Here is a 16,575-nt window from a genome sequence, read left to right as displayed (position 1 = left end):
ATTGCCAGACGTCCAGGCAGCTTATTTAAAAAAAACTGTCTCCCAACTTTGTTAGCTGGCTTCTAGATTCAAAGCAAATTTGTCAAGCCCTGCCTCTGTGACAAGCAGTTGTAGGCCTCAATAACCCAGGCAGTGTGATAATAAATAATTATAGTGACCACAGCAAAGAACACCAAGAGATGTTGCCACAGAAGTCTTACTTGCAAATAGGAAGAGGCAGGATGTGTAGCCGCAGTAACCGCAATGAAAACAAACAGGTGCATGTGCTTGGGCAGTGCAGGTTCAGTAGCACCTGGTTCATATAGGTGTACTAGGTGCCCACTGGGGGATATGCATTCAGGTGTGCCAGTGCTGAGAAACCAAGCCAAGTTTAAAATTAATCCTGGTACTCCCAGTTCTTTTTGTTTCCATGCACACCAAAAGGGGGTTCTAAAGAGTGAGGGGCACCCTCGGCTAAATGATTAAAGGGCTTCTGACCTGTACTCACCACAATCTAGCAGATAGGATTAACCCCATACTAGCTTCACCCTTCAGGATGAGCAAACCCCTAGTCTTCATGGACATGCAATGGAATTGCAATATGGGCATGGAATTGCACTATATGCCCATGGCAATGCTCACAACAGAGTCCTGTGCAAAAAAGCAACATTAGAGGCTGGCTCAGCATCCTTGACTAAGTGGGGTTCCAGGTATGGTCCCCGGAAGCCGCAGTGGCTATGGTGCAGTGGACCAAGAATCATCGTGGAATATTATCCACAGAGAAATACCTCCATATTAGAAGGTAAGCTTCTCTCAGCAGACAGAAGAGGTTGATCACTTAAGGACACTAATAAAAACCTCAGTGTAGCTGGATGTGGGAAGGGTTATATAGGGGGATGTCCCTTTTTACTAGTGTCCAATTACCTGAAGGTAGCTGCATATATCTCAGTCATAATGATCATGAGCCTGTGTCCTGTCTGACTAGGAAAACAAGTCAGCAAATGCACCATCTTCAATATTTATACCCTAGACAGGTTCTCTTGCAAATTTTCACTTGGAATAAAAATGTCATGGACGAGATGCAATGAAGTATGACTTTGCAGTCAATTAAACCTACGGAAGGGACAAATTTATTTTTATTTATTACCATTAGACACCTGATAAATCTAAGTACAATAAAACTGAAGGCAGCCAGCACTTCAGCAGTGTATATACAAATAATTAATAGAATATTTACAAAGAGACTATACAGCTATTTGAGCATGGTGTGTACAATGAAGCATCACACAGACATTTACAGACTCCTGCCAGCAGGGGCACTAGTATCTGGAATGGAGGGGCTCAGCTGAGCTCACAGGCCGTGATTGTCGAACCCACCATATCCACCACCCTGGATGGGCGTTTTTGGAGAAGCACAAGCGTACAGACTGAAGTCTTCTGTCTGGAAGCCGGCTCGATTCAACGATGGCTCAGATGCACTGCGGTGAATTTTTGGCAATGACCGGGCCAGGAGTTCAATGGAGGCAAGAATCTAATGGAGAAGAAAGAGACAAGGTTTGGCAATTTGTGTAAGACAGCGAACAGAAAATATCAATGAGGTTGATCAGGTTACACCAGCTTTAAAGCAGAAGAAAACCATAACACATCTCTCAGTGCTGCTGATCTCCTGCAGCCTCTCTGAAGCCCCTTCTTGGCTAAATGTACTACAATAGCTGTAGTTGGCAGTTTTTCTAATAATGACAACAGTGGACCATGCCTGCGTAATATGTGTTGAAATAGCCTCTAGTCTCTGTGTGATGTTTTCACCCTACAACAGGAAATGCCTGCACAACAATCTTAATAGCAGGATCATCAGGTGTATTTTAATTAAAGTTGCAGATTTAAAAAATTGAACATGACTTTGGAAATAACATGAACGTGCTAAAATGTCTAGGGGATTTTACTGATTAAGTTGTCTTTAACCATTTCCCACCTGTAGGATGTCATATGACGTTCTTGGTTTGTAGCTCTAAGCATTATCCCAGTATAACCACTTTCAAGCATCATCCCGTTATCAAAATTTTCAACTGGCGATTCTCTTTTTGTCGAAGCGATTCAAGGGGCTATACAGCCACTCGATCACTTCTAAATGTGGAAGAAAGGGGTCCCCTCTTCCACCGCAGCGGCCTTTCCTGATCTCTTCTGTCCCATCGGGGGGCCTGGGACCAATCTGACAGGCGACATCCAGTGCACTGGCAGAGAAAGAGGAACTGAAGTTGTTCCTTCCTCTCGGAGATCAGAAACCAGAAGCGGCAAGGATTTCGCCACTTCCGGTTTTGGTTTGTTGTAAACAAGCTGTTACAGCATCTGATCAAATTGATCTCAGTTTACTCAGGTGGTTTGGAGGCCAGAGGATAGATGAGGGATCTAATAGACCCCAGATCTCTCCAAAAAGGAGACCTGTCACAACCCATGCTATCATGAGGGAAGTTGTTCATAATACAGTTGATAACAAAAAAACAAAAAAGAAGGATATACATTTAATTTAAAAAAGAAAAAAAGGTTCCCCAATTTTCCAATGTGCAAATGTGAATGTAAACGGTGATCGCACCACACGTGAGGTATCACTGCAAACATCAAAGAGAAATAATTCTAGCACCAGTATATACCAGGTATCCATTTACAAAAAAATTAAGTATTATATTGAGTTTGCGTTCACTAAAATTCATTAAAGTGTATTTGAGAAACCACTTATAGGTTTGAGAAACTGCTGCACAAGTACCGTGTGACCTAAAAAAATTGCAACACCCACCATTTGATTCTCTTGGACGTCTGCTAAAAAAAAAAAAAAAATATTACAATATTACACGTTGGGGTTCTATGTAATTTACTAGCAAAAAAATTGCAGATTTTTAAATGTATGAGAGAAATGTCAGAATTGCCACGGTAGGCAAGTGGTTAAGTTAACCACTTCTTGAACAGCTGAGCAATAAAAGCAATCACATTAAACCCAAACAGACAGCCCCCCACTCCAACTGTCCCTCAAAATCTTGCATTTATAGTATATTTTTAGTCTGCCAAGTTGAATGACACTGGGCCTCAAACCCAGATATCAAATTTAACATAGGGCAATTCTGGGTGTTTAGTTCAGGAGATCAGATACTTAACCATCCATGCTTCAGAAATTGACAAATGTGTTATGTGCTAACATCTCTGCCACTTAAAATCTATATTAAAAAAAAAACAACAGATGGAGAAAAAAAAAAATAAAAAAAATCTGTAGCCAACTCTATTTTCTGCAATCATTGAGCAGGGCATTATGGAAACTGTAGCTCCATGGGAAGCTTAAAACTTTTCTGTAGACTAAAGAACAGGATAAAATAACTTTCACTCAACATTCTGGATACCTTCCCTTGCTAGAAGCTGACTCTTTCCAGGTAATTTCAGTTCCAGCAGAAGTTACTTTACCTGTGGAAACAGGGGCCGCTCATCCCTCTTTTTCTTCAGACAGTCTGCCATTAACCTCTTCATTGCTTTGGGACAGTTACTCCGAACTTTGCTGAGGTCCGGAGACAGATAACCTCGGCCAACCATAAATATGATCTGACAAGATTAGGGGGGGGGGGGGGGGGAAAGAAGGTTTTAGGAACAGAACAGAAAAATGTTATATTCATGAGATGCCACAATACGACTTCTAATGGATTTCAGACCTAGCGATTCAAACCTAGTACATAGTGAAAACAAAGCATAAGCAGGGAGCAGCTTCAGGAAAAATCACATGTCAAAACAAGCAGCGGATCCAAAGACACAAGCAGCTAAAGTTGTAATTCTTAACTTTCCCTTTAGATGTTGACCCCACTCTAACTCATGTCCTCAGCCTATTGGTCAAGAAAGCCATCACATTAACAAGCTCAGTAGGACCAAACTCAAAATTTACAGGGAATTCTCAAAACCTGCACATAACAGCTGCCTATATTTACAGAATAGTTTGACCAATGTGGGACAAATCAACAGGCCTAATTCATTGCTGTCCTTGCAATTTATAGCCTCCAGCTTGGTCAATTAAGATCCCCCCGGCACCCTGTACCATAAAAAAGACCATTCCTTTTTTTTTTTTTTTTTTTTTTTTTTCCCTTTTTTTTTCCTTTAATTTAAATATTTATTAAATTTTTCATATTAATACAAAAGTCCCAAAACAGGGAAAAAAAAATTCTCAATACAAATAAACATTTATAACATTTCTATCTTTCCCTTATTAAAACGAACTCTTTTCTTTCCCATCCCACTATCTCCCCTTCCCGCCCCTCATCCCCCCTCTTCCCTCTGCAGACTCCAATCCATTCTGATCTAATAAGGCTTATCCATTTTATTGTTAACCTCTTAGTTTATATTTTCTTATATTTCTCCTTCAATCTTGCTCTTTCCCACTTTTCCCATCTCCTAGAATACACTCCCATCCTATCTTCATGCATATGGTATGATTTTTCCATTCTACCAATCTGGTTCACTCTGTTAATCCAGTCTTCCTCCTTCGGTACCTCGGCTCTTCTCCAAAACTTGGGTATCAGCCCTTTCGCTGCATTCAAGAAGTACCAAATACCTGAATCTTTATATTTATTTACAGATGTCTCTACCTTGTGTAGGAGGCACGTCGTTGGGTCTAACCCTATGTCAATTTCGGTTATTTCCTCAATCAGTTTAACTATTATCTTCCAAAAGGCCTGAATTTTCGGACATTCCCACCATATGTGAAACGCCGTGCCAATCTCTCCACATCCTCTCCAACACTTATTTGAGTTTTCCCCATTCATCTTATGCTCTACACTCGGTGTAATGTGCCATCGTGTCATACACTTGTAATTAACCTCAACCTCTCTCATACTAACATTATCGTGTATCAATCTAAACATCTTTCTTTGTCTATCTTCGTCAAACTCAACTCCCATGTCCCTTTCCCATTTTGTAATAAAAGTTGACTTTGTGTTTGTGTCTAATTCTGTGAGTATTCTATACACTTTTGAAATACCGTGTTTCCCATCACCTCGTGTCCCCAACAACCTTTCAAACATATTCCACTCCTGTTTTATTCTCAGGGGTTTCGGTAGATTTCCAATAAAACATTTCAATTGATGATACTTCCACTCATCTATTCTAATAAAAATATCTCCCTTCTTCTCTATTAAATCTTTAAGTGATCTCAGTTCCCCTTCCACCAAGACATCACTCAGTTGGGTGTCCTCCTTTCTAAACCATCTCCCTGATATCTTATTCTTTCCCGGGGGGAAATACTCAGTATTTGTGAGAGGCATTAATATAGAATTGAATTCCCATTTCATGTTTTTGTGTAAAGTGTCCCATACCCTAAAAACATTTAATGTGTACATACTTGTGCTTTCTTTAATTCCCCTAAACTGTGTTGGGACCCATATCATCTGACTCAATCTAGTGCCACTAAGATCATTTTCAATTGTTACCCAACTTTTCCCCTTATGGTTAAATGTCCAGTCATATATTCTTGCCAAAACCACTGCTTTATAATATCTCTTGACATCTGGTAGACCCATTCCCCCTTTCTCTTTAGTCCTACTCAATGTTTCATATGCTATTCTAGGTTTCTTATTCCTCCATATATATTTTGTTAACATTCTTTTCATTATCTTAAAGAAGGCCTCTGGAATTTTAATTGGTACCATTTGAAATCTATACAGTATTTTAGGCATAATTACCGTTTTGACCAGGTTTATACGTCCTATCCAGGCTGGGTTTCCTCCTTCTAATCTTTTTAAATCTTCCCTGATCTCATTTATCAAAGATATATAGTTTAATCTATACAAGTTCTTGAGTGAGGCAGTAAGCTTTATTCCTAGATACTTTATCTCTTTTTCTCTCCATATAAAGGGGAATTCTTTTTGTAGTTTTTCTTTTTCATTCTTTGATATATTAATATTCAGGATCTCTGTTTTCGTTGGATTAATTTTTAAGTTTGAAAGTTCACCGTACTCCTTCAGAATCTTCATTATATTTGGGAGAGTTATTCGAGGATTCCCCACATAGAACAATAAGTCGTCCGCAAAGGCCGCCACTCTATGTTCTGTGGATTCTATCTGTATTCCCTTTACCGATCCACTATTTCTTATTATTGACAACAGAGGTTCGAGTGACAATACATATAACAGAGGGGACAGTGGACAGCCCTGTCTTGTCCCATTAGACATTCCAATGGGTTCTGATCTCTCCCCGTTTACCGTGATGATTGCAGTAGGCTCACTATATAATTTGCTTATCCACTCTCGCATTCTATCGCCTATCCCCAGCACTTTTAAATTATCCATCATGAAGCCCCAGTCCACTCTATCGAATGCCTTCTCTGCGTCAATCGACAAGAGCACCACCGGGTCTTTCCCTTTTCTACTCTTCTGAATAAGCATCAGGGTTCTCAAGCCGTTATCTCTACCTTCTCTCCCTGGTACGAAGCCCACCTGATCTCCATGGATCCATTCAGGCATCAGATCCCTCAACCTGTTTGCTAACACCTTTGCATACAGTTTAGTGTCAGTGTTCAATAATGAAATAGGTCTATAGCTGGAGCACTGAGATGGATCTTTTCCTTCCTTATGAATAAGTACTACATGGGCCTGTAGGGATTCTCTCCTCACTTCCGTCCCACCTCCCAGAGCATTCATATATTTCTCCAGCTTGGGTAGCAATACCTCACTGAATTTCTTATAATACCTAACTGTATAACCATCCGGGCCTGGGCTTTTTCCCCCCCCTGTGCTTTTCAATGCTCTTTTAATTTCTTCCTGGGAGATTTCTGCATCTAGGGATTTCAACTGTACTTCACTTAGTTTTGGTAATCCCGCATTTTTTAAGTATGTCATCTTTTTTTCCTTAATTCCCTCTTGGGCTTCTTTTAGAGGGCCTTGGGGGCTAATATTATATAACTTTTTGTAATACTCCGTAAACACTTTAATAATCTCTTTATTTGAGTGGACCAACTCCCCCTTTGAGCTTTTTATCTTTTCTATATAATTCCTATTTTTCTTTTTATTCAAAGCTCTCATTAGATATCTTCCTGGTCTGTCTCCCCATCTATACCTCTCGTTCAAAACCCTGTTGTATACTCTTCTCTTCTCCTCATCCGTCAACCTCTCTAGCTCCTCTTTTTTATCCAGTAACTTCTGTCTCGTATCTTTTGTTATTTTCTTCTTATGGATCTGCTCCAGGTCCAATATTTCTTTTAAGAGCCCACTGACCCTCTCTCTTCTTTCCTTTTTCTTCCTTGCTCCAGCCGCAATCAAGATTCCTCTTATGAATACCTTATGACTTTCCCAGACTGTAGCCATCGATACTTCCTCTGTTTCGTTCTCCTTAAAATATACCTTGATCTCTTTCTCGATTTTCTGAACTACATCCTCATCCAGAAGAAGAACCTCATTTAACCTCCACCCTAATCCTCCCGTCCACCTTCTTCCCCATCCCAACTTCATCACGACCGAAGCATGATCCGAGAACATCCTTGTCTCTATGTCAATTTTTACCAGATGATCTATTAGTTGATGGTCTATTAAGATGTAATCTAATCTCGAGTATATCTCGTGTGCATTAGAGAAGAAGGTATAGTCTCTGTCTTTCATATGCATTATTCTCCAGGTATCCACTAGTTGATATTCATGCATCACTTTTTTCAAAGCTCTTAGAGACCTGCTCCCCTCTTTTTGCACAGAAGAGGTATTATCCTTTTGTGGGTCCATACAAAAGTTTAGGTCTCCAGCTACTATCAAGCGCCCTTTTTTAAAGTCCATTAATTTTTTCAACAAGCCCTTCATATACTTCTCCGAGTTTTTATTGGGGCAGAATATATTTTGGCTAAAGTGCACTCAATCCCCTGAAGTCTACCTTTTAAAAATAAAAACCTCCCCTCCGGGTCGGTTCTTCTATCCTCCAACTCAAATCTCATGTTCTCTGCCAAACCTATTGCAACCCCTTTTGCTCTTTTAATTGGAGAATCTGCATAGTACCATGTTGGATAGTATTTGGATTTCAATTTCACGTTTGCCTCTATCTCAAAATGCGTCTCCTGTAAAAATACCACTGACGTAGCCCTGTGATGTAACTCATTAAACAACCTAAATCTCTGGGTGGAAGGACAGGGAGTGATTTGCATGCCCCCAAGTACATGAAAGCACTTGCCATGTCACTTTGCTGGCGAACTGAGAGACAGGGGAGCGAATTTAAAAAAAAAAAAAAAAAAAAAAGGGAAGAAGAAGCATAGGCAGCTGCAGAGGTGGGCACCTAACAAAAGTCTAGCTCAGGGGTGTCCAACCTTTTGACTTTCCTAAGCCATATTGGAGGAAAAGGAATTATCTTGGGCCACACATAAAATACACCAACGATAAGGATAGCTGATGATCACAAATTAATGACCAATGATGTAGATAAAAGTACCTATTTGAGTAAAAAAAATTCATTTCTTTGTAATATTTTTTATTATAAAAAGTAAAAGGACAACATAGAACTAGGGCAAGAATTGACACAGTTTTTGAGAAACTAATGCATCAATATCTGGTTCGATGGATGTAGTAGAAACAATTCTCAATTAATTCTCAAGGTGCTCATCAGGTATTATGCCCTTTGTGTGCATTATTCTTAAAAACAGTTGATTAATATAGGTGCTGCCAAAATAAATAAATCAACATTTTTAAAGTAAGGTTACGATTTTGTGTTGGGCCATATTCATAGTTGTCCTGGGCCACAAGTTGGACATCCCTGGTCCAGCTTCACAAAAAGGAATGCATTTTTGGCAGGGACAACTCACCTGATCTCTATTGTTAATATTCTGATATGGTAGCTGCCCAGTCATTAATTCATATAGTACAATGCCGAATGCGTAGACATCAGACTGAAAGCTGTAAGGATTTTTATCCTGCATTCTGATGACTTCTGGAGCCTAAAAGGCATATCATGAAAAGAAAATTAAAATTTTAACAAAAGTAGAAACTGAAAGAAGCCATACAACAATCAAACAACCTCAGAACAATAACACTTAACAGTAAGCACCTGGTGTAACAATAAAAAGACTTAATTCTGTGGTGAATAATGATGATCCAAAGGTCATGTGCGGATTACAAAATAGGTTTTCCAAAAACAGAAATGGATCATCTTACCATCCATAGAATGGAACCTGATAACTGCTCAAACTGGTGCGAGCCACTCCACCGCGACTTCACTGTGGCAAGACCGAAGTCACCAATCTTTACCGTGAGGTCTTCATGAAGAAAAATATCTAGAGAAGGTTAAGGAGGAACAAGCCATGTTCCTAACAGTTGGCTGAATGCAAGACTAAAAAGGTAGCTTCAGGAGGTCCCACCTCTTTTCCCATAGAAATTGTAGTGGCTGTAAGGGGTCTTCCTGCCACCTCAAAAACCAAACATATGCGCAAATGAGGTGCTAAACACAGCTTTTCAATGGGTCAATCATATTTTCAGGGAGATCTCCTCACTAAACTGCAAGATTTTGCAGTATTATTGTACTGTGCATTCTGGAGATGAAGTCCATAATGCCATGCATCTTTTCTCTTGAAGCGCCATACAATATTATAATATGTTGGGGGAAAAAAAAATAATAATAAACATGTATACAGTGGATAATAAAAAAGTCTACACACCCTTGTTAAAATGTCAGGTTTCTGTGATTAAAAAAAAAAAAAAAAAAAAAAAAAAACGACAACGATTAATCATTTCAGAATATTTTCCACCTTTAATGTGACCTATAAAATTGTACAACTGAAAAAAAAAGTGAAGCATGGTGGTAGCAGCATCATGCTTTGGGGCAGTTTTTCTTCAGCTGTAACTGGGGCCTTAGTCAAGGTAGAGGAAATTATGAACAGTTCCAAATACCAGTCAATATTGGTACAAAACCTTCAGGCTTCTGCTAGAAAGCTGAACTTGAAGAGAAACTTCAAGTTTCAGCATGACGACGACCCAAAGCATACATCCAAATCAAGGAATGGCTTCACCAGAAGAAGATTCAAGTTTTGGAATGGCCTAGCCAAAGTCCAGACCTGAATTCGATCGAAAAACCTGTGGAATGATCTGAAGAGGACTGTGCACAGAAGATGCCCTTGCAATCTGACAGATTTGGAGCATTCTTACAAGGAAGAGTGGGCAAATATTGCCAAGACAAGATGTGCCATGCTAATAAACACATACCCAAAAAGACTGAGTGCTGTAAAAAAACAAAACAAAAGAGGTGCTTCAACAAAGTATTTGTTTAAGGGTGTGCACACTTATGCAACCATATTATTTTAGTTTTTTCATTTTACTTCCCTCCACCTAAAAGATTTCAATTTGTTGTTCAACTGAGTTGTACAGTTTATAGGTTACATTAAAAAAGGTGGAAAAAGCTCTGAAATGATTTATCTTTGTCTCATTTTTTTACATCACAGAAACCTGACATTTTACCAGGGGTGTGTAGACTTTTTATATCCACTGTATATGGTATATATTTTTTTGGTTAGTGACATCTTGGGGGAAGACACTTTTTCCAGAACATGAATGTAATGTCGCATGTGCAAGATGAGGTGCATGATGTCATGTGATACATCTCTTGAATGCGCAGTATGACAATACAGCTGAAGGACAAATGTCATTGGTGAGCCAGAATGCAAGGGATGGCAGAAAGAAAAGGCTGCCTGTCAGGGGGAGGGTACACACAAGAAATAAGCAGAGTGAAAAATTCCGACCGTAAATAAAAAGTTAAATTTACTTATGTAAAACACTTGTTTAGTTATGTGCTTTTACCTGTCGAAGGCAAATTTTACAGTGTTTGCTGTGAACAAATTTTTATTATAAAAACAAAACTTTGAACACTTGGATGTTTGACACTCTCAGACTATAAATGCCTAAAAAACACAAGGAATAGGATTTGGTAGCAATGCTAACAGCAAGCAGAAACACCTATTTGTCTGTCTCCATTTTTAGACAGACAATCTTGAAGCTGCCATGTTCAGAAAGGATACTATTGCTTTTCAGATCTCGGTGGATGATTGACTTGGCGTGCAAATAGCTGAGACATAAGAACAAATTAAATTAAAACATCAACTGGAAAAAAAGTTTTATATTAAAATAAAACAAAACAGTGGTAGATATACTTTAATCAGGGGCATAAATATAGCCAGCAATAATGCTATGAGGCTTAGTAACAGAAGGAGATGCACCCAATGATGTGTCCCAGCCTTGGGGTGGGTAGTGGTACTAGTCCCTTTCCCTGACTTCACAGAGCCCATCCAGTTGGCCACAGGCAAGCAATTATACTCTATGGAAGCCACAAGTGCAAGTACAGTAGTGAATAAGATGCCAGCTCCACTGCCTATATGTATATGCTGTCCAACCAGGATAGAGAAGTACCAAAAAATGTAATGGCATTCAGCTCGGTCCACAACCATGCAGGTTGGACTCACTCATTGCAATGTCCATAAACCAAGAAGATTGTTCAATATATCGCTGCTAAAATAACTTCTTTTAATAAAATAATTAGCACAGGACAACTGATGTAACAATTTTCACAATGCACTCAGGAGGTTTCTCAGAGAACATGCCAAATGCAGTAGGAAAATATCAAAACCTTTGTGCTGTGCTCATTTTTTGGATAAAAGGGTATTTAGCAGAAATGCAGTGGATGGTCATTCCTGGTTTATTAATGCTGAAATAAACCATGCAAATATCAGAGGTATATTCTTCATGCCAAACCACACTTCTCCTTTAACAGTCCCTCAACAAGTAGCAGGCCACAGATCAGCCATACCAGTTGCAAAGTTCCATATACAATGGGAAACTTACTCCATGCCTTGTGCTGTCTGCCGTGCAATGTCAATAAGCTTGATCATTTCAAATTTGGTCTCTATGATGTGTAGATGGTGGTAGAGGCTGGAACCCTCACACCATTGGGTTACTATTGCCAGCTGGGGTTTGGTAGAATAGCCCATGAAAAGCAGGATATTCACATGCCGAGTCTTCCTGCAACAGAGAAGGGAGTTGAACACAAAAAACACCTTTCAGTACACCCATATATTCCTTCAAAAAGGGGAAAAAAAAAAAAAAAGGAATTTTGATGTACCTATAAATTCCATATCTTGGATTACGATACACAGGAAGAGATTCATAGACCATGAATTATATGCCGCAACCTTCAAAATGATCAGCCACTAGAAAATTGTTGCTCGGTCTGTACCCTAGTGTACCCAACAAACCCCACCCACTCTGGAAGGCTCAAGTTTCTTCAGCAAACAATAATGGTATCACAGAGAAAAAAAAAAAAAAAAAAAAAAAATGGGAGGGACCCAAGTCCTGTACTATACTCCAAATCATGAAATTTACAGGTATATAAAAATGCCCTTTAAACTCTAATCGTACAGCACAGGACACAGAAATCATTTCATAGACCATGTGCTATCCCCATCTTAGATGCTGCCCAGGCTCAAGGGGGAATGGGCAAGGAAAAAGGAACTCATTCCCTGAGAAATATATGAGAAATTACCAGAGTGCCAAGCAGAATAGGGGGGATGAATCACGGGGGGGGGGGGGGGGGGGGGGGGGGGTCATGTTTCGCAGTCACAGCCATGGAAAAGGCAGAGAAGAGTGCTTAAGTGCTCAGTTGTGAAACTGCCCTTCTTCAACAGAGGGGAGAAGGGTCTAGGTAGGCAAGTGTGATAAACTACATTAGGGTCATCTCAAGGGACAAACAGAATCCCTGGGAAGCAGTCTTACAAGGAGCAACTGAAAGTGACATGAAGAAAACATTATTTTTGAGCATGAAACAGGTGTAGACAACATTGTTTTGCTGAAGTCAGGAGTGGACCTGGGCGCCCAGATCATAAAACCCCAAAAGGATGCTGGGTCTACCTCAAGGGAATATTCTGAACAGCAGCCAGGCATTAGATACAAGAATTCAGAGTCAGGAGTCCTATGGTATCAATCCGCCGTAGTACCACAGGATTGCTTAGGCGGTGAGAAAAAAAAACAAAAAAAAAAAACGCAATAATTTAGCATCACAAAACATGGTTAAAAAAAAAACAAAACACAATTCTGCTTTTAAATGTAAGGCTTACATGCATACTTGAACAAAAGGGGAGAATAATTGTCACACTGTGTAGTCTAGAAGGGGAGAGATGCTGCAAGAAAGATCTAATAGAACGTCTACAGGAGACTAGGTAAAGCCTTAAAAATGAATGTGGTTAACTGGTGGGGCAAAGAACTTGTGGGAGCCGGACCACTGCAACAGTTTTTACCAATGCATCATGAGCTTGACGGGATGTGCAACCCTAAAAAGGACAGTTTCCTATTAAACGTTTTTACCAGAAAGAAGGGAAGTAACCATCCACTGCGGCAACAGGGCCATAATGGGGTTTTGGAAACATTCTTTCCTAAGGCAGCAAGGAGAAATGGGTAGAAACAAAGAATAGAGAGAGAGGACAACAATAAGATTAAAAAGTCACCTCTCCCGAGTTGGGTCCATCACCCAAGCTTTAAGCCATAAGATTCCATGCATATGCACAGGAAATTAGGGCATTCTGGAAATCTGGCAGATCACATTTTTCATGGCATCTACAAAGATTTCTAGGACACGGGGGCAAGAGCTGCAATCATGAAGAACAATTAGGATTACCTATATAAAAAGAGAAAGCTGAATATTAGTTTCTTCAGCCCTGTTAGCCATAATCAGGGTAACAGATCAGGTGACTATGGCCAGATGCAAGGCTGGGCCTACCAGAGGAAAAGAAGGCCTTCAAAAAAGGGTCTCTAAACACCTATCCACTTTATGCTTTTGATTGAGGGAACACCACCTCCTTTAAAGAATGACTGAACATTCATTGCAAGAATGGCTACGTTCACAGTGAGGACAGACCATTTCTTGTTAAATTCTACATCCAAAAGGATACAAGGCTTTTAAGTTGTCAAAAGGGGGAAATAAGCTCCCCAAGTTTGACCAACCACTGTCTAAGGTTCAACTTGTCTGACTCAAGGTAGGAAAAAGGCTTTCTGCAAAAGCCCCTCATTTTTGTGCATTTGGGAGCATGTGGGGCTATGCAGCCCCAGGAGTAACTGTCCAGAGACTAGTATGCACTACCTCAAACAGTAGACAGCATATAGAAAAATGCTAAAGGGAGCAACTTTTCTAAATTGTGGCGCTGAAAAAATTTGAGCCGCCTCTGCTAAAATGTATGCAATACCCATTGTTTTCTGCCACAATAAGTGTGCTAGGCAATTCCGGTTTTGGCCTAGGAATATAGTCAAGGGGAGGAAAGGTAGAAGAGCATTTAAGGCTGATTAGCCTCCAGCCTTTCCAGAAGTGGTAAAAATCTCTGGAATAAATAAAAAATATTAGCAGTATGGAGCTTGTCTGTAAGGAAGTTCATGTCAAGGGACTGGAGCCCTGCCATTGTTAGACCTTGCCTATCAACTTGAGAGGAACTTTGAATTTCCTCAGAGCCTGTAATAGATTGACCAATTCTGCACACAGAATGTTTTTTACCTTCATGCATTAGTTACATAGTTAGTCTGGCTGAAAAAAAAAAAGACAAAAGTCCATCCAGTTTAACCTAAAAAAAAAAAAAAAAAAAAAAAAAAAAAGTTGTAATCCTATACCCACAGTTGATCCAGAGGAAGGCAAAAAAACCCCCAGCAAAGCATGAACCAATTTGCTGCTGCAGGGAAAACATTCCTTCCTGATCCCCCGAGAGGCAATCAGACATTCCCTGGATCAACTTTACCTATAAATGTTAGCATCCAGTTATATTCTGTGTATCTAAGAAATAATCCAGGCCTTTTTTTAAAAAGCAATCCACGGAGCTGGCCAGAACCAACTCTTGAGGGAATCTATTCCACATTTTCACAGCGTCTCACTGAACAAACCTTTCCGTGTTCGGAGATTACATTTCTTTTCCTCCAGACGTAAAGAGTGCCCCCTTGTCCTCTGTGATGACCTCAGGGTGAATAACTACACCGAGTTCACTATATGAATTACTGATGTATTTATACATGTTGATCATATCCCCCCCGCATAGAATACATGAGAGTAAAAAAACCCTGAGCCTTTAGAACCACTTTAACCATCTCATATGCAGTGTTAATTTTGACCGCTAATTTTGATTTAGGTTTAGTCACAGTCTTCAGACTAAAATGCCATTTAGTTTCAGTCACATTTTAATGTAAATTGTTTTAGTTTTAGTCGACTAAATAGAACACGAATTTAGCCAACTAAATCTACAGTAGATTTAGTCAAGTAAAATTGAATGGGTTTAGTTAAAGTGTGATGCATTATTTAAGCATTTCCCTAGAATTTCCAATCTTCTTATTTATTCCTGGAGTAAATATCTATTAACCTGTTATTACTTACAGTGCCTTGAGAAAGTATTCATACCCCTAGAAATTTTCCACATTTTGTCATGTTACAACCAAAAACCTAAATGTATCTTATTGGGATTTTATGTGATAGACCAACACAAAGTGGAACATAATTGTGAAGTGGAAGGAAGATAAATAGTTTTCAAAATTTAAAAAAAATTTTTTTTTTTTTTTTACAAAACAGGTGGACTCTATTTACCAATTTGGTGACTTCTGAAGGCAATTGGTTCCATTATATTTTCGTTAGAGGTATCACAGTAAGGGGGCTGAATTCACATGCACGCCACACTTCAGACATTTATTTGTAAAATAAAATGTTGAAACCTAAAATGATCATTTTCCTTCCACTTCACAATTATGTGCCACTTTGTGTTGGTCTATCACAGAAAATCCTAATAAAATACATTTACATTTTTGTTTGTAACATGACAAAATGTGGAAAATTTCAAGAGGTATGAATACTTTTTCAAGGCACTGTATGTTCTTAAGGTTTGAACAAGCAATAAAGACACAGATTTAAGTTCAAAGAGATTAGTTTTGATTGGGTCTCTTTTTTTTTTTTTACAGTTTTAGTCAGCACAAACTAGTTTTTATTTAGGTTTTGTCTAGTTTTAGTCACTAAACACGTTATTGACCAAACCTATGACAAAAATTATTAGTCAACTAAATTAACACTTGTATGATGGAAATCGCCACCTAGGCGAATAGGGCAAGTTTTGTTGGTACTGTGCAGAAGTGTGTTACATTTGCTCAGAGTACATATGCTACATAGATCCCCAAGAGTGTAAACCCCTCCCACTTGTGTCCTGTAAACTGCTTGTTTGCATGGCACTGCAATAGGTCTTGTAAGATTGGGAAGTAGTGTATACTACAGAGACATTAGGCCGTGTAAATCTAGTAACTAGTTATAAGTCACTAGTCCTGTTCAGGGTCCAGGCTTAGCCTGTCATGGTGGGCATACCCTCAAAAGGGGTCTTCGGGAGTCTGGGTGCCATAGGAATGGGTGACGGTCCTGTGCCCAAATGGCACACTTTGACACTTGGTGCAACAAGTGTAGTTAGCCAAAGCGAGTGCCAAGTGCATGATCCAGTGCCAGATAAAATCATTACAGATTGGCTCCACTGCCACAAGGTCGGAGTACAGTTCCCAAGTTGTACTTGAGGGCAACTGATTCTGCTACTGCTATGAAGGCAATTAGCAGCCAGATCTCAAC

At 39.4% G+C, this 16,575-nt stretch overlaps 1 protein-coding gene across 3 annotated transcripts in view; it reads right to left on the bottom strand.

Annotated features, from left to right (window-relative positions):
- The window catches only part of BRAF (B-Raf proto-oncogene, serine/threonine kinase), a 104,923-nt gene that overhangs the window by 11,797 nt on the left and 76,551 nt on the right, over positions 1–16,575 (bottom strand). For 2 of the 3 annotated variants that reach the window (XM_089680705.1, XM_089680707.1), the window contains 6 exons: positions 11,799–11,975; positions 10,979–11,025; positions 9,126–9,244; positions 8,777–8,908; positions 3,427–3,561; positions 1,098–1,510 (listed from right to left, as the gene is read on the bottom strand). In XM_089680705.1, coding sequence (XP_089536831.1) covers positions 1,331–1,510; positions 3,427–3,561; positions 8,777–8,908; positions 9,126–9,244; positions 10,979–11,025; positions 11,799–11,975 — 790 coding nt within the window. In that variant the 3' untranslated portion in view covers positions 1,098–1,330. Of the gene's footprint in view, positions 1–1,097; positions 1,511–3,426; positions 3,562–8,776; positions 8,909–9,125; positions 9,245–10,978; positions 11,026–11,798; positions 11,976–16,575 lie in introns of those variants that run through there. The other variant, XM_089680706.1, reaches the window with a different exon arrangement.

The sequence above is a fragment of the Staurois parvus genome, unplaced genomic scaffold (genome assembly GCF_062004578.1).
Source record: "Staurois parvus isolate SC_StPar_1 unplaced genomic scaffold, SC_StPar_1.0 ptg000249l, whole genome shotgun sequence".
Classification (NCBI taxonomy): domain Eukaryota; kingdom Metazoa; phylum Chordata; class Amphibia; order Anura; family Ranidae; genus Staurois; species Staurois parvus.
Note: the sequence above shows the minus strand (reverse complement) of the source record. Positions and strands in the feature narration are given on the sequence as shown.